This window comes from Scyliorhinus canicula, chromosome 29 (assembly GCF_902713615.1).
Source record: "Scyliorhinus canicula chromosome 29, sScyCan1.1, whole genome shotgun sequence".
Taxonomy (NCBI): domain Eukaryota; kingdom Metazoa; phylum Chordata; class Chondrichthyes; order Carcharhiniformes; family Scyliorhinidae; genus Scyliorhinus; species Scyliorhinus canicula.
Genome location: NC_052174.1, coordinates 6,609,659 through 6,634,062, shown reverse-complemented (window position 1 = coordinate 6,634,062; position 24,404 = coordinate 6,609,659). Strand labels below are relative to the sequence as shown.

General features: G+C 47.5%; 1 protein-coding gene and 23 non-coding genes across 24 annotated transcripts; all 24 read right to left on the bottom strand.

Moving 5' to 3' along the window:
- Positions 1 to 3,043: 3,043 nt before the first annotated feature.
- Positions 3,044 to 3,115, bottom strand: trnaq-cug. Its single transcript has one exon. It is a non-coding gene; the product is annotated as a tRNA-Gln (tRNA).
- A 992-nt stretch (positions 3,116 to 4,107) lies between these two features.
- On the bottom strand, positions 4,108 to 4,179 carry trnaq-uug. The gene has a single exon. It is a non-coding gene; the product is annotated as a tRNA-Gln (tRNA).
- A 327-nt stretch (positions 4,180 to 4,506) lies between these two features.
- Positions 4,507 to 4,578, bottom strand: trnaq-cug. Its single transcript has one exon. It is a non-coding gene; the product is annotated as a tRNA-Gln (tRNA).
- A 990-nt stretch (positions 4,579 to 5,568) lies between these two features.
- On the bottom strand, positions 5,569 to 5,640 carry trnaq-uug. The gene has a single exon. It is a non-coding gene; the product is annotated as a tRNA-Gln (tRNA).
- Positions 5,641 to 5,967: 327 nt separating this feature from the next.
- On the bottom strand, positions 5,968 to 6,039 carry trnaq-cug. Its single transcript has one exon. It is a non-coding gene; the product is annotated as a tRNA-Gln (tRNA).
- Positions 6,040 to 7,043: 1,004 nt separating this feature from the next.
- trnaq-uug lies at positions 7,044 to 7,115 on the bottom strand. Its single transcript has one exon. It is a non-coding gene; the product is annotated as a tRNA-Gln (tRNA).
- Positions 7,116 to 7,442: 327 nt separating this feature from the next.
- On the bottom strand, positions 7,443 to 7,514 carry trnaq-cug. Its single transcript has one exon. It is a non-coding gene; the product is annotated as a tRNA-Gln (tRNA).
- Positions 7,515 to 8,507: 993 nt separating this feature from the next.
- On the bottom strand, positions 8,508 to 8,579 carry trnaq-uug. The gene has a single exon. It is a non-coding gene; the product is annotated as a tRNA-Gln (tRNA).
- Positions 8,580 to 8,906: 327 nt separating this feature from the next.
- On the bottom strand, positions 8,907 to 8,978 carry trnaq-cug. The gene has a single exon. It is a non-coding gene; the product is annotated as a tRNA-Gln (tRNA).
- A 994-nt stretch (positions 8,979 to 9,972) lies between these two features.
- Positions 9,973 to 10,044, bottom strand: trnaq-uug. Its single transcript has one exon. It is a non-coding gene; the product is annotated as a tRNA-Gln (tRNA).
- A 327-nt stretch (positions 10,045 to 10,371) lies between these two features.
- Positions 10,372 to 10,443, bottom strand: trnaq-cug. The gene has a single exon. It is a non-coding gene; the product is annotated as a tRNA-Gln (tRNA).
- A 991-nt stretch (positions 10,444 to 11,434) lies between these two features.
- trnaq-uug lies at positions 11,435 to 11,506 on the bottom strand. The gene has a single exon. It is a non-coding gene; the product is annotated as a tRNA-Gln (tRNA).
- Positions 11,507 to 11,833: 327 nt separating this feature from the next.
- On the bottom strand, positions 11,834 to 11,905 carry trnaq-cug. The gene has a single exon. It is a non-coding gene; the product is annotated as a tRNA-Gln (tRNA).
- Positions 11,906 to 12,897: 992 nt separating this feature from the next.
- trnaq-uug lies at positions 12,898 to 12,969 on the bottom strand. The gene has a single exon. It is a non-coding gene; the product is annotated as a tRNA-Gln (tRNA).
- A 327-nt stretch (positions 12,970 to 13,296) lies between these two features.
- On the bottom strand, positions 13,297 to 13,368 carry trnaq-cug. The gene has a single exon. It is a non-coding gene; the product is annotated as a tRNA-Gln (tRNA).
- Positions 13,369 to 14,349: 981 nt separating this feature from the next.
- On the bottom strand, positions 14,350 to 14,421 carry trnaq-uug. Its single transcript has one exon. It is a non-coding gene; the product is annotated as a tRNA-Gln (tRNA).
- A 327-nt stretch (positions 14,422 to 14,748) lies between these two features.
- trnaq-cug lies at positions 14,749 to 14,820 on the bottom strand. The gene has a single exon. It is a non-coding gene; the product is annotated as a tRNA-Gln (tRNA).
- A 1,007-nt stretch (positions 14,821 to 15,827) lies between these two features.
- Positions 15,828 to 15,899, bottom strand: trnaq-uug. Its single transcript has one exon. It is a non-coding gene; the product is annotated as a tRNA-Gln (tRNA).
- Positions 15,900 to 16,226: 327 nt separating this feature from the next.
- trnaq-cug lies at positions 16,227 to 16,298 on the bottom strand. Its single transcript has one exon. It is a non-coding gene; the product is annotated as a tRNA-Gln (tRNA).
- A 2,119-nt stretch (positions 16,299 to 18,417) lies between these two features.
- LOC119958472 (zinc finger MYM-type protein 5-like) lies at positions 18,418 to 21,814 on the bottom strand. Its single transcript, XM_038787017.1, has 2 exons — positions 21,783 to 21,814; positions 18,418 to 20,012 (listed from the first exon to the last, which is right to left on the bottom strand). Exon 2 carries the CDS (start codon positions 20,003 to 20,005, stop codon positions 19,295 to 19,297), a length of 711 nt encoding a protein of 236 aa, XP_038642945.1. The 5' UTR covers positions 20,006 to 20,012; positions 21,783 to 21,814; the 3' UTR covers positions 18,418 to 19,294.
- A 582-nt stretch (positions 21,815 to 22,396) lies between these two features.
- Positions 22,397 to 22,468, bottom strand: trnaq-uug. Its single transcript has one exon. It is a non-coding gene; the product is annotated as a tRNA-Gln (tRNA).
- Positions 22,469 to 22,795: 327 nt separating this feature from the next.
- Positions 22,796 to 22,867, bottom strand: trnaq-cug. Its single transcript has one exon. It is a non-coding gene; the product is annotated as a tRNA-Gln (tRNA).
- A 990-nt stretch (positions 22,868 to 23,857) lies between these two features.
- trnaq-uug lies at positions 23,858 to 23,929 on the bottom strand. The gene has a single exon. It is a non-coding gene; the product is annotated as a tRNA-Gln (tRNA).
- Positions 23,930 to 24,256: 327 nt separating this feature from the next.
- On the bottom strand, positions 24,257 to 24,328 carry trnaq-cug. Its single transcript has one exon. It is a non-coding gene; the product is annotated as a tRNA-Gln (tRNA).
- Between the last annotated feature and the right edge of the window lie 76 nt (positions 24,329 to 24,404).

Sequence of the window (24,404 nt, the reverse complement as noted above, 5' to 3'; positions counted from 1 at the left end):
TCCACACCCCTACTACTCTCTGAGTAAAGAAACTGCCTCTGACATCTGTCCTATATCTCTCACCCCTCAATTTAAAGCTATGTCCCCTCGTGTTGGTCATCACCATCCGAGGAAAAAGACTCTCACTGTCCACCCTATCTAACCCTCTGACTATCTTATATGTCTCTATTAAGTCACCTCTCAGCCTTCTCCTCTCTACCGAAAACAACCTCAATTCCCTGAGCCTTTCCTCGTAAGACCTTCCCTCCATACCAGGCAACATCCTAGTAAATCTCCTCTGAACCCTTTCCAAAGCTTCCACATCCTTCCTATAATGTGGTGACCAGAACTGCACGCAGTACTCCAGGTGTGGCCGCACCAGAGTTATGTACAGCTGCAGCATGACCTTGTGGTTCCGAAACTCAATCCCCCTGCTTATAAAGGCTAGCACACCATATGCCTTCTTAACAGCCCTATTAACCTGGGTGGCAACTTTCAGGGATTTATGTACCTGGATGCCGAGATCTCTCTGTTCATCTACACTACCAAGAATCTTGCCATTAGCCCAGTACTCTGCATTCCTGTTACTCCTTCCAAAGTGAACCACCTCACACTTTTCCGCATTAAACTCCATCTGCCACCTCTCAGCCCAGCTCTGCAGCTTATCTATGTCCCTCTGTATCCTATAACATCCTTCAGCACTATCCACAACTCCACCGACCTTCGTGTCATCTGCAAATTTACTAACCCATCCTTCTACACCCTCTTCCAGGTCATTTATAAAAATGACAAACAGCAGTGGCCCCAAAACAGATCCTTGCGGTACACCACTAGTAACTGAACTCCAGGATGAACATTTGCCATCAACCACCACCCTCTGTCTTCTTTCAGCTAGCCAATTACTGATCCAAACCGCTAAATCACCTTCAATTCCATACTTCCTTATTTTCTGCAATAGACTACCGTGGGGAACCTTATCAAACGCCTTACTGAAATCCATATACACCACATCAACAGCTTTACCCTGATCCACCTGTTTGGTCACCTTCTCAAAAAACTCAATAAGGTTTGTGAAACATGACCTACCCTTCACAAAACCGTGTTGAGTATCGCTAATCAACTTGTTCTTTTCAAGATGATTATAAACCCTATCTCTTATAACCTTTTCCAACATTTTACCCACAACCGAAGTAAGGCTCACAGGTCTATAATTACCAGGGTTGTCTCTACTCCCCTTCTTGAACAAGGGGACAACATTTGCTATCCTCCAGTCTTCCGGCACTATTCCTGTCGACAAAGACGACATAAAGATCAAGGACAAAGGCTCAGCAATCTCCTCCCTGGCTTCCCAGAGAATCCTAGGATAAATCCCATCTGGCCCAGGGGACTTATCTATTTTGACATTTTCTAAAATTGCTAACACCTCCTCCTTTTGAACCTCAATTCCATCTAGCCTGGTCGACTGAACCTGAGTGTTCTCCTCGACAACATTGGCTTTCTCCAGTGTAAACACTGACGAAAAATATCCATTTAATGCTTCCCCTATCTCCTCTGATTCCACACACAACTTTCCACTACTATCCTTGATTGGCCCTAATCTTACTCGAGTCATTCTTTTGTTCCTGATATACCTATAGAAAGCCTTAGGGTTTTCCTTGATCCTATCCGCCAACGACTTTTCGTGTCCTCTCCTCGCTCTTCTTAACTCTCCCTTTAGGTCCTTCCTGGCTAACTTGTAACTCTCAAGTGCCCTAACTGAGCCTTCATGTCTCATCCTAACATAAGCCTTCTTCTTCCTCTTGACAAGTGCTTCAACTTCCTTAGTAAACCACGGCTCCCTTGCTCGACAACTTCCTCCCTGCCTGACAGGTACATACTTATCAAGGACACGCAGTAGCTGTTCCTTGAAAAAGCTCCACATTTCGATTGTACCCATCCCCTGCAGTTTCCTTCCCCATCCTATACCTCCTAAATCTTGCCGAATAGCATCATAATTGCCTTTCCCCCAGCTAAAATTCTTGCCTTGCGGTATATACCTATCCCTGCCCATTGCTAAAGTAAACATAACCGAGTTGTGATCACTATCACCAAAGTGCTCACCTAGATCTAAATCTAACACCTGGCCTGGTTCATTACCCAGTACCAAATCCAATGTGGCCTCGCCCCTTGTTGCCTGGCTACATACTGTGTCAGAAAACCCTCCTGCACACACTGCACAAAAACTGACCCATCCATAGTACTCGAACTATAGTATTTCCAGTCAATATTTGGAAAGTTAAAGTCCCCCAAAACAACTACCCTGTTACTCTCGCTCCTGTCAAGAATCATCTTTGCAATCCTTTCCTCTCCATCTCTGGGACTATTCGGAGGTCTATAGACAACTCCCAACAGGGTGACCTCTCCTCTACTGTTCCTAACTTCGGCCCATACTGCCTCAGTAGACGAGTCCTCAAGCGTCCTTTCTATCGCCGTAATACTTTCCTTGATTAACAATGCCACACCCCCCCCTCTTTTACCATCTTCTCTGTTCTTACAGAAACATCTAAATCCTGGAACCTGCAACAACTATTCCTGTCCCTCCTCTACCCATGTCTCTGAAATCTGATCTTTCTGTTCTTTTTCTCAGCTGTCCCCAATTTAATAAAGATGTGGACACGCAGAGTACTGGCTCCACCGAGATTTGAACTTGCATCGCTGGATTCAAAGCCCAGAGGGCTCACCGTTACACCATGGAACCAAGGCGGTTGAAAGGTTGAGCTGGCTGCAGCCTTTTCTCAACATGCACACAAAAGGTTGCTTGAACAAAGATTCTCTGACGACAGTCGAATAGCAGTTGCTGTGGCAGGCAAACTGGTGCCGCCTTTCAACACAGAAGTTAAAGAGCAGGGCCCACAGGATGGCAAAATGCTGCGTGTGCAGGCAGCCAGCAGCAGAGGCTGAGCAATGTGAATTGCAGTGGCCGTTGAGGCGGTTGAGAAATTATGAAGTCAATTTGCACTTTGTGGCAAATGTGAAAGAAGTGCTCTCGCTCTCACACACAAATCATTTGCATTGGCAAGAAGAAAGGTTCCACCGAGATTTGAACTCGGATCGCTGGATTCAGAGCCCAGAGTGCTGACCATTACACCATGGAACCCCAGCTGCAGCATCGGGCTGCAAATTTTCACTCAAACAAGTTTACCTCTTTCGTTGAATGTGCAAAGACACAGCGGGTGCGACAAGAGAGTCTGATTGTGTGCAAACATTGTTATGCAAAGATGTGACGGGACACCTTCCTCAAAGATGACACCCAATCTATTCACCCCCCCCCCCCCCCAAGCCACCGCGGGGGGTATTGGGACAAGTCATCAGGTTTCACAGGGGCCAGTGTCCCGTTTTGCTGAGGGCTCAGAGCAGCGTCGCTGAATCATGTCAGGCTCAGCTGTGAGAGCCAGCTGGAATACTGCAAGCAAAAGTTGCACAGTGACTCCAGCGAATGGGATCAATGGGCAAGCAAGATAGTTTGTGAGGCGCTACCGTACTGCAAATTGCACAATGTGTGTGGCTGACTGACCCTCAAGAATACGCGCACGTCTTGGCCATGAGCAGAATGGGAAGCACTTGAAAATGTAATCTCCGACGTTCAGCCTTGCCTGGATTATTATCTCAAGCGTTACTTCATCTCTGTCACTCAGCCACTGACTCGGTTTGACTGCTGTGCAAATGAAAGCGGTGCAGACAAGCAGCCGCTCCCAGCGCCGCTGAAGCCGTTTTCCCCGAGTATTGCAATGCTGCCTCGGGATCAGTGTACAAACATTGCAAAGGTATTCACACACGATGCTTTGCATGAAAGGAAAAGATAAAAATGGTCGTGTTGAAGGAGACAATTGAAGTGACATGTGCCTTGCCTGCACTTGAGTTTGGAGCAGAGTGGCAAGTTCACAAGCACCCACAGCGCCGCGCAGGAAAAGACAGCGACCACGCAGCAAATGTTTCGGCTGGTGTGACCACATCAAACCGAGTGGACAATCGCTCAATAAGACATTGAGCTGAAAGGCAGAAAATGCCCATGGACAGCAGCCCTGCCTGCCTTTCTGTTCTTTTTCTCAGCTGTCCCCAATTTAATAAAGATGTGGACACGCAGAGTACTGGCTCCACCGAGATTTGAACTCGGATCGCTGGATTCAAAGTCCAGAGTGCTCACCGTTACACCATGGAACCAAGGCTGTTGAAAGGTTGAGCTGGCTGCAGTCTTTTCTCAACATGCACACAAAAGGTTGCTTGAACAAAGATTCTCTGACTACAGTCGAATAGCAGTTGCTGTGGCAGGCAAACTGGTGCCGCCTTTCAACACAGAAGTTAAAGAGCAGGGCCCACAGGATGGCAAAATGCTGCGTGTGCAGGCAGCCAGCAGCAGAGGCTGAGCAATGTGAATTGCAGTGGCCGTTGAGGCGGTTGAGAAATTATGAAGTCAATTTGCACTTTGTGGCAAATGTGAAAGAAGTGCTCTCGCTCTCACACACAAATCATTTGCATTGGCAAGAAGAAAGGTTCCACCGAGATTTGAACTCGGATCGCTGGATTCAGAGCCCAGAGTGCTGACCATTACACCATGGAACCCCAGCTGCAGCATTGGGCTGCAAATTTTCACTCAAACAAGTTTACCTCTTTCGTTGAATGTGCAAAGACACAGCGGGTGCGACAAGAGAGTCTGATTGTGTGCAAACATTGTTATGCAAAGATGTGACGGGACACCTTCCTCAAAGATGACACCCAATCTATTCACCCCCCCCCCCCCCAAGCCACCGCGGGGGGTATTGGGACAAGTCATCAGGTTTCACAGGGGCCAGTGTCCCGTTTTGCTGAGGGCTCAGAGCAGCGTCGCTGAATCATGTCAGGCTCAGCTGTGAGAGCCAGCTGGAATACTGCAAGCAAAAGTTGCACAGTGACTCCAGCGAATGGGATCAATGGGCAAGCAAGATAGTTTGTGAGGCGCTACCGTACTGCAAATTGCACAATGTGTGTGGCTGACTGACCCTCAAGAATACGCGCACGTCTTCCCATGAGCAGAATGGGAAGCACTTGAAAATGTAATCTCCGACGTTCAGCCTTGCCTGGATTATTATCTCAAGCGTTACTTCATCTCTGTCACTCAGCCTCTGACTCGGTTTGACTGCTGTGCAAATGAAAGCGGTGCAGACAAGCAGCCGCTCCCAGCGCCGCTGAAGCCGTTTTCCCCGAGTATTGCAATGCTGCCTCGGGATCAGTGTACAAACATTGCAAAGGTATTCACGCACGATGCTTTGCATGAAAGGAAAAGATAAAAATGGTCGTGTTGAAGGAGACAATTGAAGTGACATGTGCCTTGCCTGCACTTGAGTTTGGAGCAGAGTGGCAAGTTCACAAGCACCCACAGCGCCGCGCAGGAAAAGACAGCGACCACGCAGCAAATGTTTCGGCTGGTGTGACCACATCAAACCGAGTGGACAATCGCTCAATAAGACATTGAGCTGAAAGGCAGAAAATGCCCATGGACAGCAGCCCTGCCTGCCTTTCTGTTCTTTTTCTCAGCTGTCCCCAATTTAATAAAGATGTGGACACGCAGAGTACTGGCTCCACCGAGATTTGAACTCGGATCGCTGGATTCAAAGTCCAGAGTGCTCACCGTTACACCATGGAACCAAGGCTGTTGAAAGGTTGAGCTGGCTGCAGTCTTTTCTCAACACGCACACAAAAGGTTGCTTGAACAAAGATTCTCTGACGACAGTCGAATAGCAGTTGCTGTGGCAGGCAAACTGGTGCCGCCTTTCAACACAGAAGTTAAAGAGCAGGGCCCACAGGATGGCAAAATGATGCGTGTACAGGCAGCCAGCAGCAGAGGCTGAGCAATGTGAATTGCAGTGGCCGTTGAGGCGGTTGAGAAATTATGAAGTCAATTTGCACTTTGTGGCAAATGTGAAAGAAGTGCTCTCGCTCTCACACACAAATCATTTGCATTGGCAAGAAGAAAGGTTCCACCGAGATTTGAACTCGGATCGCTGGATTCAGAGCCCAGAGTGCTGACCATTACACCATGGAACCCCAGCTGCAGCATCGGGCTGCAAATTTTCACTCAAACAAGTTTACCTCTTTCGTTGAATGTGCAAAGACACAGCGGGTGCGACAAGAGAGTCTGATTGTGTGCAAACATTGTTATGCAAAGATGTGACGGGACACATTCCTCAAAGATGACACCCAATCTATTCACCCCCCCCCCTCCCCAAGCCACTGCGGGGGGTATTGGGACAAGTCATCAGGTTTCACAGGGGCCAGTGTCCCGTTTTGCTGAGGGCTCAGAGCAGCGTCGCTGAATCATGTCAGGCAGGTCTCAGGTGAGAGCCTAGCTGGAATACTGCAGCAAAAGTTGCACAGTTGACTCCAGCGGAATGGGATCAATGGGCAAGGCAAGATAGTTTGGTGAGGCGCTACCGTACTGCAAATTGCCACCAATGTGTGTGTGCTGTAACTGACCCTCAAGAATACGCGCACGTCTTGGCCATGAGCAGAATGGGAAGCACTTGAAAATGTAATCTCCGACGTTCAGCCTTGCCTGGATTATTATCTCAAGCGTTACTTCATCTCTGTCACTCAGCCACTGACTCGGTTTGACTGCTGTGCAAATGAAAGCGGTGCAGACAAGCAGCCGCTCCCAGCGCCGCTGAAGCCGTTTTCCCCGAGTATTGCAATGCTGCCTCGGGATCAGTGTACAAACATTGCAAAGGTATTCACACACGATGCTTTGCATGAAAGGAAAAGATAAAAATGGTCGTGTTGAAGGAGACAATTGAAGTGACATGTGCCTTGCCTGCACTTGAGTTTGGAGCAGAGTGGCAAGTTCACAAGCACCCACAGCGCCGCGCAGGAAAAGACAGCGACCACGCAGCAAATGTTTCGGCTGGTGTGACCACATCAAACCGAGTGGACAATCGCTCAATAAGACATTGAGCTGAACGGCAGAAAATGCCCATGGACAGCAGCCCTGCCTGCCTTTCTGTTCTTTTTCTCAGCTGTCCCCAATTTAATAAAGATGTGGACACGCAGAGTACTGGCTCCACCGAGATTTGAACTCGGATCGCTGGATTCAAAGTCCAGAGTGCTCACCGTTACACCATGGAACCAAGGCTGTTGAAAGGTTGAGCTGGCTGCAGTCTTTTCTCAACACGCACACAAAAGGTTGCTTGAACAAAGATTCTCTGACTACAGTCGAATAGCAGTTGCTGTGGCAGGCAAACTGGTGCCGCCTTTCAACACAGAAGTTAAAGAGCAGGGCCCACAGGATGGCAAAATGCTGCGTGTGCAGGCAGCCAGCAGCAGAGGCTGAGCAATGTGAATTGCAGTGGCCGTTGAGGCGGTTGAGAAATTATGAAGTCAATTTGCACTTTGTGGCAAATGTGAAAGAAGTGCTCTCGCTCTCACACACAAATCATTTGCATTGGCAAGAAGAAAGGTTCCACCGAGATTTGAACTCGGATCGCTGGATTCAGAGCCCAGAGTGCTGACCATTACACCATGGAACCCCAGCTGCAGCATTGGGCTGCAAATTTTCACTCAAACAAGTTTACCTCTTTCGTTGAATGTGCAAAGACACAGCGGGTGCGACAAGAGAGTCTGATTGTGTGCAAACATTGTTATGCAAAGATGTGACGGGACACCTTCCTCAAAGATGACACCCAATCTATTCACCCCCCCCCCCCCCCCAAGCCACCGCGGGGGGTATTGGGACAAGTCATCAGGTTTCACAGGGGCCAGTGTCCCGTTTTGCTGAGGGCTCAGAGCAGCGTCGCTGAATCATGTCAGGCTCAGCTGTGAGAGCCAGCTGGAATACTGCAAGCAAAAGTTGCACAGTGACTCCAGCGAATGGGATCAATGGGCAAGCAAGATAGTTTGTGAGGCGCTACCGTACTGCAAATTGCACAATGTGTGTGGCTGACTGACCCTCAAGAATACGCGCACGTCTTGGCCATGAGCAGAATGGGAAGCACTTGAAAATGTAATCTCCGACGTTCAGCCTTGCCTGGATTATTATCTCAAGCGTTACTTCATCTCTGTCACTCAGCCACTGACTCGGTTTGACTGCTGTGCAAATGAAAGCGGTGCAGACAAGCAGCCGCTCCCAGCGCCGCTGAAGCCGTTTTCCCCGAGTATTGCAATGCTGCCTCGGGATCAGTGTACAAACATTGCAAAGGTATTCACACACGATGCTTTGCATGAAAGGAAAAGATAAAAATGGTCGTGTTGAAGGAGACAATTGAAGTGACATGTGCCTTGCCTGCACTTGAGTTTGGAGCAGAGTGGCAAGTTCACAAGCACCCACAGCGCCGCGCAGGAAAAGACAGCGACCACGCAGCAAATGTTTCGGCTGGTGTGACCACATCAAACCGAGTGGACAATCGCTCAATAAGACATTGAGCTGAAAGGCAGAAAATGCCCATGGACAGCAGCCCTGCCTGCCTTTCTGTTCTTTTTCTCAGCTGTCCCCAATTTAATAAAGATGTGGACACGCAGAGTACTGGCTCCACTGAGATTTGAACTCGGATCGCTGGATTCAAAGTCCAGAGTGCTCACCGTTACACCATGGAACCAAGGCTGTTGAAAGGTTGAGCTGGCTGCAGTCTTTTCTCAACACGCACACGAAAGGTTGCTTGACCAAAGATTCTCTGACGACAGTCGAATAGCAGTTGCTGTGGCAGGCAAACTGGTGCCGCCTTTCAACACAGAAGTTAAAGAGCAGGGCCCACAGGATGGCAAAATGCTGCGTGTGCAGGCAGCCAGCAGCAGAGGCTGAGCAATGTGAATTGCAGTGGCCGTTGAGGCGGTTGAGAAATTATGAAGTCAATTTGCACTTTGTGGCAAATGTGAAAGAAGTGCTCTCGCTCTCACACACAAATCATTTGCATTGGCAAGAAGAAAGGTTCCACCGAGATTTGAACTCGGATCGCTGGATTCAGAGCCCAGAGTGCTGACCATTACACCATGGAACCCCAGCTGCAGCATTGGGCTGCAAATTTTCACTCAAACAAGTTTACCTCTTTCGTTGAATGTGCAAAGACACAGCGGGTGCGACAAGAGAGTCTGATTGTGTGCAAACATTGTTATGCAAAGATGTGACGGGACACCTTCCTCAAAGATGACACCCAATCTATTCACCCCCCCCCCCCCCCCCAAGCCACCGCGGGGGGTATTGGGACAAGTCATCAGGTTTCACAGGGGCCAGTGTCCCGTTTTGCTGAGGGCTCAGAGCAGCGTCGCTGAATCATGTCAGGCTCAGCTGTGAGAGCCAGCTGGAATACTGCAAGCAAAAGTTGCACAGTGACTCCAGCGAATGGGATCAATGGGCAAGCAAGATAGTTTGTGAGGCGCTACCGTACTGCAAATTGCACAATGTGTGTGGCTGACTGACCCTCAAGAATACGCGCACGTCTTGGCCATGAGCAGAATGGGAAGCACTTGAAAATGTAATCTCCGACGTTCAGCCTTGCCTGGATTATTATCTCAAGCGTTACTTCATCTCTGTCACTCAGCCTCTGACTCGGTTTGACTGCTGTGCAAATGAAAGCGGTGCAGACAAGCAGCCGCTCCCAGCGCCGCTGAAGCCGTTTTCCCCGAGTATTGCAATGCTGCCTCGGGATCAGTGTACAAACATTGCAAAGGTATTCACACACGATGCTTTGCATGAAAGGAAAAGATAAAAATGGTCGTGTTGAAGGAGACAATTGAAGTGACATGTGCCTTGCCTGCACTTGAGTTTGGAGCAGAGTGGCAAGTTCACAAGCACCCACAGCGCCGCGCAGGAAAAGACAGCGACCACGCAGCAAATGTTTCGGCTGGTGTGACCACATCAAACCGAGTGGACAATCGCTCAATAAGACATTGAGCTGAACGGCAGAAAATGCCCATGGACAGCAGCCCTGCCTGCCTTTCTGTTCTTTTTCTCAGCTGTCCCCAATTTAATAAAGATGTGGACACGCAGAGTACTGGCTCCACCGAGATTTGAACTCGGATCGCTGGATTCAAAGTCCAGAGTGCTCACCGTTACACCATGGAACCAAGGCTGTTGAAAGGTTGAGCTGGCTGCAGTCTTTTCTCAACACGCACACGAAAGGTTGCTTGACCAAAGATTCTCTGACGACAGTCGAATAGCAGTTGCTGTGGCAGGCAAACTGGTGCCGCCTTTCAACACAGAAGTTAAAGAGCAGGGCCCACAGGATGGCAAAATGCTGCGTGTGCAGGCAGCCAGCAGCAGAGGCTGAGCAATGTGAATTGCAGTGGCCGTTGAGGCGGTTGAGAAATTATGAAGTCAATTTGCACTTTGTGGCAAATGTGAAAGAAGTGCTCTCGCTCTCACACACAAATCATTTGCATTGGCAAGAAGAAAGGTTCCACCGAGATTTGAACTCGGATCGCTGGATTCAGAGCCCAGAGTGCTGACCATTACACCATGGAACCCCAGCTGCAGCATTGGGCTGCAAATTTTCACTCAAACAAGTTTACCTCTTTCGTTGAATGTGCAAAGACACAGCGGGTGCGACAAGAGAGTCTGATTGTGTGCAAACATTGTTATGCAAAGATGTGACGGGACACCTTCCTCAAAGATGACACCCAATCTATTCACCCCCCCCCCCCCCCCCCAAGCCACCGCGGGGGGTATTGGGACAAGTCATCAGGTTTCACAGGGGCCAGTGTCCCGTTTTGCTGAGGGCTCAGAGCAGCGTCGCTGAATCATGTCAGGCTCAGCTGTGAGAGCCAGCTGGAATACTGCAAGCAAAAGTTGCACAGTGACTCCAGCGAATGGGATCAATGGGCAAGCAAGATAGTTTGTGAGGCGCTACCGTACTGCAAATTGCACAATGTGTGTGGCTGACTGACCCTCAAGAATACGCGCACGTCTTGGCCATGAGCAGAATGGGAAGCACTTGAAAATGTAATCTCCGACGTTCAGCCTTGCCTGGATTATTATCTCAAGCGTTACTTCATCTCTGTCACTCAGCCTCTGACTCGGTTTGACTGCTGTGCAAATGAAAGCGGTGCAGACAAGCAGCCGCTCCCAGCGCCGCTGAAGCCGTTTTCCCCGAGTATTGCAATGCTGCCTCGGGATCAGTGTACAAACATTGCAAAGGTATTCACACACGATGCTTTGCATGAAAGGAAAAGATAAAAATGGTCGTGTTGAAGGAGACAATTGAAGTGACAAGTGCCTTGCCTGCACTTGAGTTTGGAGCAGAGTGGCAAGTTCACAAGCACCCACAGCGCCGCGCAGGAAAAGACAGCGACCACGCAGCAAATGTTTCGGCTGGTGTGACCACATCAAACCGAGTGGACAATCGCTCAATAAGACATTGAGCTGAAAGGCAGAAAATGCCCATGGACAGCAGCCCTGCCTGCCTGTTCTTTTTCTCAGCTGTCCCCAATTTAATAAAGATGTGGACACGCAGAGTACTGGCTCCACCGAGATTTGAACTCGGATCGCTGGATTCAAAGTCCAGAGTGCTCACCGTTACACCATGGAACCAAGGCTGTTGAAAGGTTGAGCTGGCTGCAGTCTTTTCTCAACACGCACACAAAAGGTTGCTTGAACAAAGATTCTCTGACTACAGTCGAATAGCAGTTGCTGTGGCAGGCAAACTGGTGCCGCCTTTCAACACAGAAGTTAAAGAGCAGGGCCCACAGGATGGCAAAATGCTGCGTATGCAGGCAGCCAGCAGCAGAGGCTGAGCAATGTGAATTGCAGTGGCCGTTGAGGCGGTTGAGAAATGATGCAGTCAATTTGCACTTTGCGGCAAATGTGAAAGAAGTGCTCTCGCTCTCACACACAAATCATTTGCATTGGCAAGAAGAAAGGTTCCACCGAGATTTGAACTCGGATCGCTGGATTCAGAGCCCAGAGTGCTGACCATTACACCATGGAACCCCAGCTGCAGCATTGGGCTGCAAATTTTCACTCAAACAAGTTTACCTCTTTCGTTGAATGTGCAAAGACACAGCGGGTGCGACAAGAGAGTCTGATTGTGTGCAAACATTGTTATGCAAAGATGTGACGGGACACCTTCCTCAAAGATGACACCCAATCTATTCACCCCCCCCCCCCCCCAAGCCACCGCGGGGGGTATTGGGACAAGTCATCAGGTTTCACAGGGGCCAGTGTCCCGTTTTGCTGAGGGCTCAGAGCAGCGTCGCTGAATCATGTCAGGCTCAGCTGTGAGAGCCAGCTGGAATACTGCAAGCAAAAGTTGCACAGTGACTCCAGCGAATGGGATCAATGGGCAAGCAAGATAGTTTGTGAGGCGCTACCGTACTGCAAATTGCACAATGTGTGTGGCTGACTGACCCTCAAGAATACGCGCACGTCTTGCCCATGAGCAGAATGGGAAGCACTTGAAAATGTAATCTCCGACGTTCAGCCTTGCCTGGATTATTATCTCAAGCGTTACTTCATCTCTGTCACTCAGCCTCTGACTCGGTTTGACTGCTGTGCAAATGAAAGCGGTGCAGACAAGCAGCCGCTCCCAGCGCCGCTGAAGCCGTTTTCCCCGAGTATTGCAATGCTGCCTCGGGATCAGTGTACAAACATTGCAAAGGTATTCACGCACGATGCTTTGCATGAAAGGAATAGATAAAAATGGTCGTGTTGAAGGAGACAATTGAAGTGACATGTGCCTTGCCTGCACTTGAGTTTGGAGCAGAGTGGCAAGTTCACAAGCACCCACAGCGCCGCGCAGGAAAAGACAGCGACCACGCAGCAAATGTTTCGGCTGGTGTGACCACATCAAACCGAGTGGACAATCGCTCAATAAGACATTGAGCTGAAAGGCAGAAAATGCCCATGGACAGCAGCCCTGCCTGCCTTTCTGATCTTTTTCTCAGCTGTCCCCAATTTAATAAAGATGTGGACACGCAGAGTACTGGCTCCACCGAGATTTGAACTCGGATCGCTGGATTCAAAGTCCAGAGTGCTCACCGTTACACCATGGAACCAAGGCTGTTGAAAGGTTGAGCTGGCTGCAGTCTTTTCTCAACACGCACACAAAAGGTTGCTTGAACAAAGATTCTCTGACTACAGTCGAATAGCAGTTGCTGTGGCAGGCAAACTGGTGCCGCCTTTCAACACAGAAGTTAAAGAGCAGGGCCCACAGGATGGCAAAATGCTGCGTGTGCAGGCAGCCAGCAGCAGAGGCTGAGCAATGTGAATTGCAGTGGCCGTTGAGGCGGTTGAGAAATTATGAAGTCAATTTGCACTTTGTGGCAAATGTGAAAGAAGTGCTCTCGCTCTCACACACAAATCATTTGCATTGGCAAGAAGAAAGGTTCCACCGAGATTTGAACTCAGATCGCTGGATTCAGAGCCCAGAGTGCTGACCATTACACCATGGAACCCCAGCTGCAGCATTGGGCTGCAAATTTTCACTCAAACAAGTTTACCTCTTTCGTTGAATGTGCAAAGACACAGCGGGTGCGACAAGAGAGTCTGATTGTGTGCAAACATTGTTATGCAAAGATGTGACGGGACACATTCCTCAAAGATGACACCCAATCTATTCACCCCCCCCCCCCAAGCCACCGCGGGGGGTATTGGGACAAGTCATCAGGTTTCACAGGGGCCAGTGTCCCGTTTTGCTGAGGGCTCAGAGCAGCGTCGCTGAATCATGTCAGGCTCAGCTGTGAGAGCCAGCTGGAATACTGCAAGCAAAAGTTGCACAGTGACTCCAGCGAATGTGATCAATGGGCAAGCAAGATAGTTTGTGAGGCGCTACCGTACTGCAAATTGCACAATGTGTGTGGCTGACTGACCCTCAAGAATACGCGCACGTCTTCCCATGAGCAGAATGGGAAGCACTTGAAAATGTAATCTCCGACGTTCAGCCTTGCCTGGATTATTATCTCAAGCGTTACTTCATCTCTGTCACTCAGCCACTGACTCGGTTTGACTGCTGTGCAAATGAAAGCGGTGCAGACAAGCAGCCGCTCCCAGCGCCGCTGAAGCCGTTTTCCCCGAGTATTGCAATGCTGCCTCGGGATCAGTGTACAAACATTGCAAAGGTATTCACGACACGATGCTTTGCATGAAAGGAAAAGATAAAAGTGGTCGTGTTGAAGGAGACAATTGAAGTGACATGTGCCTTGCCTGCACTTGAGTTTGGAGCAGAGTGGCAAGTTCACAAGGACCCACAGCGCCGCGCAGGAAAAGACAGCGACCACGCAGCAAATGTTTCGGCTGGTGTGACCACATCAAACCGAGTGGACAATCGCTCAATAAGACATTGAGCTGAACGGCAGAAAATGCCCATGGACAGCAGTCCTGCCTGTTCTTTTTCTCAGCTGTCCCCAATTTAATAAAGATGTGGACACGCAGAGTACTGGCTCCACCGAGATTTGAACTCGGATCGCTGGATTCAAAGTCCAGAGTGCTCACCGTTACACCATGGAACCAAGGCTGTTGAAAGGTTGAGCTGGCTGCAGTCTTTTCTCAACACGCACACAAAAGGTTGCTTGAACAAAGATTCTCTGACTACAGTCGAATAGCAGTTGCTGTGGCAGGCAAACTGGTGCCGCCTTTCAACACAGAAGTTAAAGAGCAGGGCCCACAGGATGGCAAAATGCTGCGTGTGCAGGCAGCCAGCAGCAGAGGCTGAGCAATGTGAATTGCAGTGGCCGTTGAGGCGGTTGAGAAATTATGAAGTCAATTTGCACTTTGTGGCAAATGTGAAAGAAGTGCTCTCGCTCTCACACACAAATCATTTGCATTGGCAAGAAGAAAGGTTCCACCGAGATTTGAACTCGGATCGCTGGATTCAGAGCCCAGAGTGCTGACCATTACACCATGGAACCCCAGCTGCAGCATTGGCTGCAAATTTTCACTCAAACAAGTTTACCTCTTTCGTTGAATGTGCAAAGACACAGCGGGTGCGACAAGAGAGTCTGATTGTGTGCAAACATTGTTATGCAAAGATGTGACGGGACACATTCCTCAAAGATGACACCCAATCTATTCACCCCCCCCCCCAAGCCACCGCGGGGGGTATTGGGACAAGTCATCAGGTTTCACAGGGGCCAGTGTCCCGTTTTGCTGAGGGCTCAGAGCAGCGTCGCTGAATCATGTCAGGCTCAGCTGTGAGAGCCAGCTGGAATACTGCAAGCAAAAGTTGCACAGTGACTCCAGCGAATGGGATCAATGGGCAAGCAAGATAGTTTGTGAGGCGCTACCGTACTGCAAATTGCACAATGTGTGTGGCTGACTGACCCTCAAGAATACGCGCACGTCTTGCCATGAGCAGAATGGGAAGCACTTGAAAATGTAATCTCCGACGTTCAGCCTTGCCTGGATTATTATCTCAAGCGTTACTTCATCTCTGTCACTCAGCCTCTGACTCGGTTTGACTGCTGTGCAAATGAAAGCGGTGCAGACAAGCAGCCGCTCCCAGCGCCGCTGAAGCCGTTTTCCCCGAGTATTGCAATGCTGCCTCGGGATCAGTGTACAAACATTGCAAAGGTATTCACACACGATGCTTGGCATCAAAGGAAAAGATAAAAGTGGTCGTGTTGAAGGAGACAATTGAAGTGACATGTGCCTTGCCTGCAATTGAGTTTGGAGCAGAGTGGCAAGTTCACAAGCACCCACAGCGCCGTGCAGGAAAAGACAGCAACCGTGCAGGAAAAGACAGCAACCACGCAGCAAATGTTTCGGCTGGTGTGACCACATCAAACCGAGTGGACAATCGCTCAATAAGACATTGAGCTGAACGGCAGAAAATGCCCATGGACAGCAGCCCTGCCTGCCTTTCTGTTCTTTTTCTCAGCTGTCCCCAATTTAATAAAGATGTGGACACGCAGAGTACTGGCTCCACCGAGATTTGAACTCGGATCGCTGGATTCAAAGTCCAGAGTGCTCACCGTTACACCATGGAACCAAGGCTGTTGAAAGGTTGAGCTGGCTGCAGTCTTTTCTCAACACGCACACAAAAGGTTGCTTGACCAAAGATTCTCTGACTACAGTCGAATAGCAGTTGCTGTGGCAGGCAAACTGGTGCCGCCTTTCAACACAGAAGTTAAAGAGCAGGGCCCACAGGATGGCAAAATGCTGCGTGTGCAGGCAGCCAGCAGCAGAGGCTGAGCAATGTGAATTGCAGTGGCCGTTGAGGCGGTTGAGAAATTATGAAGTCAATTTGCACTTTGTGGCAAATGTGAAAGAAGTGCTCTCGCTCTCACACACAAATCATTTGCATTGGCAAGAAGAAAGGTTCCACCGAGATTTGAACTCGGATCGCTGGATTCAGAGCCCAGAGTGCTGACCATTACACCATGGAACCCCAGCTGCAGCATTGGGCTGCAAATTTTCACTCAAACAAGTTTACCTCTTTCGTTGAATGTGCAAAGACACAGCGGGTGCGACAAGAGAGTCTGATTGTGTGCAAACATTGTTATGCAAAGATGTGACGGGACACATTCCTCAAAGATGACACCCAATCTATTAACACCCCCAAGCCACCGCGGGGGGTATTGGGACAAGTCATCAGGTTTCACAGGGGCCAGTGTCCCGTTTTGCTGAGGGCTCAGAGCAGCGTCGCTGAATCATGTCAGGCTCAGCTGTGAGAGCCAGCTGGAATACTGCAAGCAAAAGTTGCACAGTGACTCCAGCGAATGTGATCAATGGGCAAGCAAGATAGTTTGTGAGGCGCTACCGTACTGCAAATTGCACAATGTGTGTGGCTGACTGACCCTCAAGAATACGCGCACGTCTTTCCCATGAGCAGAATGGGAAGCACATGAAAATGTAATCTCCGACGTTCAGCCTTGCCTGGATTATTATCTCAAGCGTTACTTCATCTCTGTCACTCAGCCACTGACTCGGTTTGACTGCTGTGCAAATGAAAGCGGTGCAGACAGTGCCGGCCCTAGAGTTGCTGGCGCCCCGGGCAAGCTGAACTTCGGCGCCCTTACAAGTATAAATTTTTTTTAAATTTTCACAAGGAGAAAAACTGAAAATGTAGAATAAAGAGTTTATTACAATATTACAAAATCGAGGCATTCAAATCTGCACAGAATCTGAACAAACTGATAAGCATACTATATTCCGTAAGTTCACGATGATAAAAACTGTAGCTGTAACGAATTTGCTCCTAATAAAAAGTATGAACAAATGAACAGATAGAACATAGAACATAGAACAGTACAGCACAGAACAGGCCCTTCGGCCCTCGATGTTGTGCCGAGCAATGATCACCCCACTCAAACCCACGCATCCACCCCATACCCGTAACCCAACAACCCAGCCCCCCCCCCCCCCCAACCTTACTTTTTAGGACACTACGGGCAATTTAGCATGGCCAATCCACCTAACCCGCACATCTTTGGACTGTGGGAGGAAACCGGAGAACCGGGAGGAAACCCAAGCAGAAACGGGGAGGACGTGCAGACTCCGCACAGACAGTGACGCTGGAAAACATTTATTATCCTACCTAAAACATTTTTTTCTAGCCTTTAGATCTGCAAATCTTTTCATGGCACTTTCTATATCTATCTTCTTTACAAGATCATGTTCTATTGACAAAATTGCCAAAGAATTTAATCTGTCTTGAGTCATGGACGACCGTAAGTATGTCTTTGTAAGCTTCAGTTTACTAAAGCTTCTCTCTCCGGTGGCCACAGTAATAGGTATTATAAGCATTATTCTTAATGCAACCCACAGATTTGGCATGACAGCCGGTAACTTATTAATGTTTATGAACCTAACGGCTTCTATTGGAAGCTTTACATCTTCAGGAAATAATTCTTTTGCAATATCCAGTTCAGTCAAGAGATCACATCCATTAATATCACTATTTTCTTGGTACTTTAACTTATCCTCCAAACCTTGACATGCTACTTTGAGTTTACTTTTATCTGGCAGATCTTTTAGGTTATTTAAAAATCCCCATGTGTTATTGAAACTTTGTAACTGTTCAAATCTCTCTGATAAAGAATTAATAGCTCTGTCGAGTATTACATTGAACACATGATTATGAAATCTTTTTTCTGGGTCATCTGCATTTGGAAGCTCGTCAATGCACTCATATTCAAACAGCTTCCTTTTTCTGCTTATTCTTTTACTTCTGAAAATGGGCTCTACATCTAATTCTGTAGCTAATTCTTTTGCTGACTCTAGTGCTTTTTCATATCCATTTGCACGATAATCAATTAAGTAATCAGTGACATTATTCATTAATGAAACTGCGGTAGACATTTCCACAGAGGTGTTCTGCATAGTTTTACTGACAACATTTACTCTGCCTAAGTCATCGTACCAGACATTCAGCATCACTAGAAAACTGTAATCTATTTGTGTTACAAGAGTCTCTGCTTCATGTCGCATTGCAGGATCAGAAGCAGGCATTTCTGAAAGTTCATAAAGAGCTTCTCGGATTACTATAATTTCATATTTAATGGCTTTGACACATTCTAATCTGCACTCCCATCTAGTCTCGCATAAAGGTTTTGCAGTGAGGCATTTAACATGTTTTTTCAGTGCATGCCATCGGCAAGGAGAGGCAGAAAACAAAATATATATGCGCTGGACAGTACCAAAAAATGAAGTGGATTCCCGGCAACTTGTTGCCCTGTCACCAACCACTAAGTTTAGGCTATGACATCCACATGGCATATAAAACGCCTGTGGATTTTCTTTCATGATCCGTGCCTGAACCCCTTTATTCTTTCCTTTCATATTTGAACCATTATCATAGCCCTGACCTCTGCAGTTATGTAATTCTAGCTCGCTCGCTCTCAGAAAATCAAGTATACTTTCATATAATCCTTTGCCTGTAGTATCTATAACTGGTTTATAGTTAACAAAATGTTCCTTTATTGAAATGTCTTCTACATCTAAAAATCGTATTGTAAATGAAAGCTGCTCCACATGACTTATATCTGGCGTACAGTCTTAGATAAGACTAAAATATTTGGCTTCTTTAGCTCGGTTTAATATATTTTCCTGAACAGCATTTCCCAACAAATTGATTATTTCATTCTGAACATTTTTTCCGCAATAGTGAATGTGAGTTTCTTTAGACACAACCCGACGTAAATGTTCACTCATTGTCAGATCATATTTTCCAAGTAGCTCGACAAGACCTAAAAAATTCCCATTGTGCGGTGTAAATAATGTGTCTGAAGTTCCTCTGAAAGCCAAATTATGTTCAGCTAAATACAGAGTGATGCTCATTAAACGTTCCAAAACTTTACACCAATGCTCTCGTTCTTTTCCCACTCGTGACTGCATCCCCTTATCAATAGATTTATTAGTCTGCAATCGCAGTGATGTTTCAAACTACTTCTTAAGACATTCCAGATGATGTACTGCATTTTCATGTGACTGCAAATATTCATGAGCATGCTTCCAGTCATTAATTCCAGATTTTCCTAACAATGACTTATTTGAGAAGCCAAAAATTTTGCAACAAAAACAATAAATTTTATTGGTGCTCTCTGAATAAATAAGCCACCTTCTAAGAAAATTCTCACCGTTGTTTATTTTCCTATACATCATTGTCACAGAGAAACTACGTTTATTTGCATCTTTTGGAAAATTGTACTGTTTATTAATAGGATGCGGCCCATTCATAATGATGTGATCACTTTCAGCCATTGATAATTCATCTGGCCAGTGTGCTGGATCATTGTAGTTGATATTTCTTTTGGGGGAGTTTTCAAATTTACTTTCAACATTCTCAGTATTACCTGCTGTGACATTATTGCCTAAGTCGTCAACAGCATTACAATTGTGATCTTGATGTTTTAATTCATGCATGCAATTGTTCTTTCCTTCAGAAAGTACAGTATCTTCAGTTGGTTTGACTTCACAATCATTAGATGACAAATCTGGAGAGATAGATGTAGCTGAAGAAGTTGAGCCTGCATTGTCCCCACTGTTAGACTTAGGACTGAAAAAACTTGATAGCTTTGGGTGTTTCCTGGCTGCTTCTTCTTGTTGAAGACGTCTTTTTCTGTTTTCATAGCCGGATAACTTTTTTGGAGGCATTTGCTATCTAGGAAAATAATAAAACAAATCTAAAATGGAATATAATATATATGTATAGTATATACATATATATATATATATATATATTGTTGGTGAGTGTAAAATACTGGTATTTTTGTTCCAGTCTGATGAGGAACTGTTCAGAATAAATCTGTTTACCACCAGTGTGGGTTTTCTTCATATAATGCTCTTCACGTTATTGTGATTTGTCCGTGTGTCAATGTCATTGCGTCAACATCAGGGGCAGCACGGTAGCCTTGTGGATAGCACAATCGCTTCACAGCTCCAGGGTCCCAGGTTCGATTCCGGCTGGGTCACTGTCTGTGCGGAGTCTGCACATCCTCCCCGTGTGTGCGTGGGTTTCCTCCGAGTGCTCCGGTTTCCTCCCACAGTCCAAAGATGTGCAGGTTAGGTGGATTGGCCATGATAAATTGCCCTTAGTATCCAAAATTGCCCTTAGTGTTGGGTGGGGTTACTGGGTAATGGGGATAGGGTGGAGGTGTTGACCTTGGATAGGGGGTAGGGTGCTCTTTCCAAGAGCCGGTGCAGACTCGATGGGCCGAATGGCCTCCTTCTGCACTGTAAATTCTATGTAAGTCAATGTAAATCAGATTCAGATAATATAAAATATAGTCAGGGTCAGTCAGTTGCTTAAATGTATTGTAACTGATGAATTTTGAAAACCTAGTGTGTCTGGGCGAACTCTGAATCACGCAATAAGCATCGACGCTTAGGTTTCAATATTCAGCCTTGCAAATAAACTTAACAGATAAGGTTAACTCGGCAAGGAGTACCCAGAAACTCCCTCCAAATGCTCTTTACGGCGGCAAAGTCTGCCTCGTGTGTGTGTTTTTTTAAACAACACTTCGACAGAGCACCAGAAGTATAATGAAATTTCGGGAAGCTAATTAGACCCAGTTAGTTAATCTACAATACCTGACTCTATTAGAAGAGTTATAAAACTCTACATTTTATAATAGAGTCAGGTATTGTAGATTAACTAACTGGGTCTAATTAGCTTCCCGAAATTTCACTATACTTCTGGTGACCTCTCGAAGTGTTGTTTAAAAAAACACACACACGAGGCAGATTTTGCCGCCGTAAATAGCATTTGGAGGGAGTTTCTGGGTACTCCTTGCCAAGTTAACCTTATCTGTTAAGTTTATTTGCAAGGCTGAATTTTGAAACCTAAGCGTCGATGCTTATTGCGTGATTCAGAGTTCGCCCAGACACACTAGGTTTTCAAAATTCATCAGTTACAATACACTACAGTCAGTTGCTTAAGTGTATTGTAACTGATGAATTTTGAAAACCTAGTGTGTCTGGGCGAACTCTGAATCACGCAATAAGCACGACGCTTAGGTTTCAAAATTCAGCCTTGCAAATAAACTTAACAGATAAGGTTAACTCGGCAAGGAGTACCCAGAAACAAGAAACTCCCTCCAAATGCTATTTACGGCGGCAACATCTGCCTTGTGTGTGTGTTTTTTTAAACAACACTTCGAGAGAGCACCAGAAGTATAATGAAATTTCGGGAAGCTAATTAGACCCAGTTAATCTACAATACCTGACTCTCGCTGACCTAAGGTGCGCATTCCAATTTCCACCAAGAGGGCTAAATAGGCATAGCAGCTCAGAAACTGCAGCGCTCCGAAGAGGAAAAATTCCGAGCCAGTCTCAGAGTCTGAGGCATTATTCTCCTCAAGTTTGCTTTCAGCCCACTTGTGGCTGTTCAGCTTATTGTAGCCCAAACTAAGATTGTGAGGGTTTAACTCACAGTTTGTTTAGTCTCTCTCTCTCTGACTCTCTTTCTCTCTCTCTCTCATTCCTTCGTCTGGTTCCTTTTCTCTCCTTCAAAAAAGTTAGTTAGTTTTGTCTCGTGATGGGATTTTGTCTCGTGATGGGATTGGCGCCCCCGAGCACATGGCGCCCCGGGCGACTGCCCGAGTTGCCGGTACCTTAAGCCGGCCCTGGGTGCAGACAAGCAGCCGCTCCCAGCGCCGCTGATGCCGTATTCCCCGAGTATTGCAGTGCTGCCTCGGGATCAGTGTACAAACATTGCAAAGGTATTCACGAACGATGCTTTGCATGAAAGGAAAAGATAAAAATGGTCGTGTTGAAGGAGACAATTGAAGTGACAAGTGCCTTGCCTGCACTTGAGTTTGGAGCAGAGTGGCAAGTTCACAAGCACCCACAGCGCCGCGCAGGAAAAGACAGCGACCACGCAGCAAATGTTTCGGCTGGTGTGACCACATCAAACCGAGTGGACAATCGCTCAATAAGACATTGAGCTGAAAGGCAGAAAATGCCCATGGACAGCAGCCCTGCCTGCCTTTCTGATCTTTTTCTCAGCTGTCCCCAATTTAATAAAGATGTGGACAAGCAGAGTACTGGCTCCACCGAGATTTGAACTCGGATCGCTGGATTCAAAGTCCAGAGTGCTCACCGTTACACCATGGAACCAAGGCTGTTGAAAGGTTGAGCTGGCTGCAGTCTTTTCTCAACACGCACACAAAAGGTTGCTTGAACAAAGATTCTCTGACTACAGTCGAATAGCAGTTGCTGTGGCAGGCAAACTGGTGCCGCCTTTCAACACAGAAGTTAAAGAGCAGGGCCCACAGGATGGCAAAATGCTGCGTGTGCAGGCAGCCAGCAGCAGAGGCTGAGCAATGTGAATTGCAGTGGCCGTTGAGGCGGTTGAGAAATTATGAAGTCAATTTGCACTTTGTGGCAAATGTGAAAGAAGTGCTCTCGCTCTCACACACAAATCATTTGCATTGGCAAGAAGAAAGGTTCCACCGAGATTTGAACTCGGATCGCTGGATTCAGAGCCCAGAGTGCTGACCATTACACCATGGAACCCCAGCTGCAGCATTGGGCTGCAAATTTTCACTCAAACAAGTTTACCTCTTTCGTTGAATGTGCAAAGACACAGCGGGTGCGACAAGAGAGTCTGATTGTGTGCAAACATTGTTATGCAAAGATGTGACGGGACACATTCCTCAAAGATGACACCCAATCTATTCACCCCCCCCCCCCCAAGCCACCGCGGGGGGTATTGGGACAAGTCATCAGGTTTCACAGGGGCCAGTGTCCCGTTTTGCTGAGGGCTCAGAGCAGCGTCGCTGAATCATGTCAGGCTCAGCTGTGAGAGCCAGCTGGAATACTGCAAGCAAAAGTTGCACAGTGACTCCAGCGAATGGGATCAATGGGCAAGCAAGATAGTTTGTGAGGCGCTACCGTACTGCAAATTGCACAATGTGTGTGGCTGACTGACCCTCAAGAATACGCGCACGTCTTTCCCATGAGCAGAATGGGAAGCACTTGAAAATGTAATCTCCGACGTTCAGCCTTGCCTGGATTATTATCTCAAGCGTTACTTCATCTCTGTCACTCAGCCTCTGACTCGGTTTGACTGCTGTGCAAATGAAAGCGGTGCAGACAAGCAGCCGCTCCCAGCGCCGCTGAAGCCGTTTTCCCCGAGTATTGCAATGCTGCCTCGGGATCAGTGTACAAACATTGCAAAGGTATTCACGCACGATGCTTTGCATGAAAGGAATAGATAAAAATGGTCGTGTTGAAGGAGTCAATTGAAGTGACAAGTGCCTTGCCTGCACTTGAGTTTGGAGCAGAGTGGCAAGTTCACAAGCACCCACAGCGCCGCGCAGGAAAAGGCAGCGACCACGCAGCAAATGTTTCGGCTGGTGTGACCACATCAAACCGAGTGGACAATCGCTCAATAAGACATTGAGCTGAAAGGCAGAAAATGCCCATGGACAGCAGCCCTGCCTGCCTTTCTGATCTTTTTCTCAGCTGTCCCCAATTTAATAAAGATGTGGACAAGCAGAGTACTGGCTCCACCGAGATTTGAACTCGGATCGCTGGATTCAAAGTCCAGAGTGCTCACCGTTACACCATGGAACCAAGGCTGTTGAAAGGTTGAGCTGGCTGCAGTCTTTTCTCAACACGCACACAAAAGGTTGCTTGAACAAAGATTCTCTGACTACAGTCGAATAGCAGTTGCTGTGGCAGGCAAACTGGTGCCGCCTTTCAACACAGAAGTTAAAGAGCAGGGCCCACAGGATGGCAAAATGCTGCGTGTGCAGGCAGCCAGCAGCAGAGGCTGAGCAATGTGAATTGCAGTGGCCGTTGAGGCGGTTGAGAAATTATGAAGTCAATTTGCACTTTGTGGCAAATGTGAAAGAAGTGCTCTCGCTCTCACACACAAATCATTTGCATTGGCAAGAAGAAAGGTTCCACCGAGATTTGAACTCGGATCGCTGGATTCAGAGCCCAGAGTGCTGACCATTACACCATGGAACCCCAGCTGCATCATTGGGCTGCAAATTTTCAGTCAAACAAGTTTACCTCTTTCGTTGAATGTGCAAAGACACAGCGG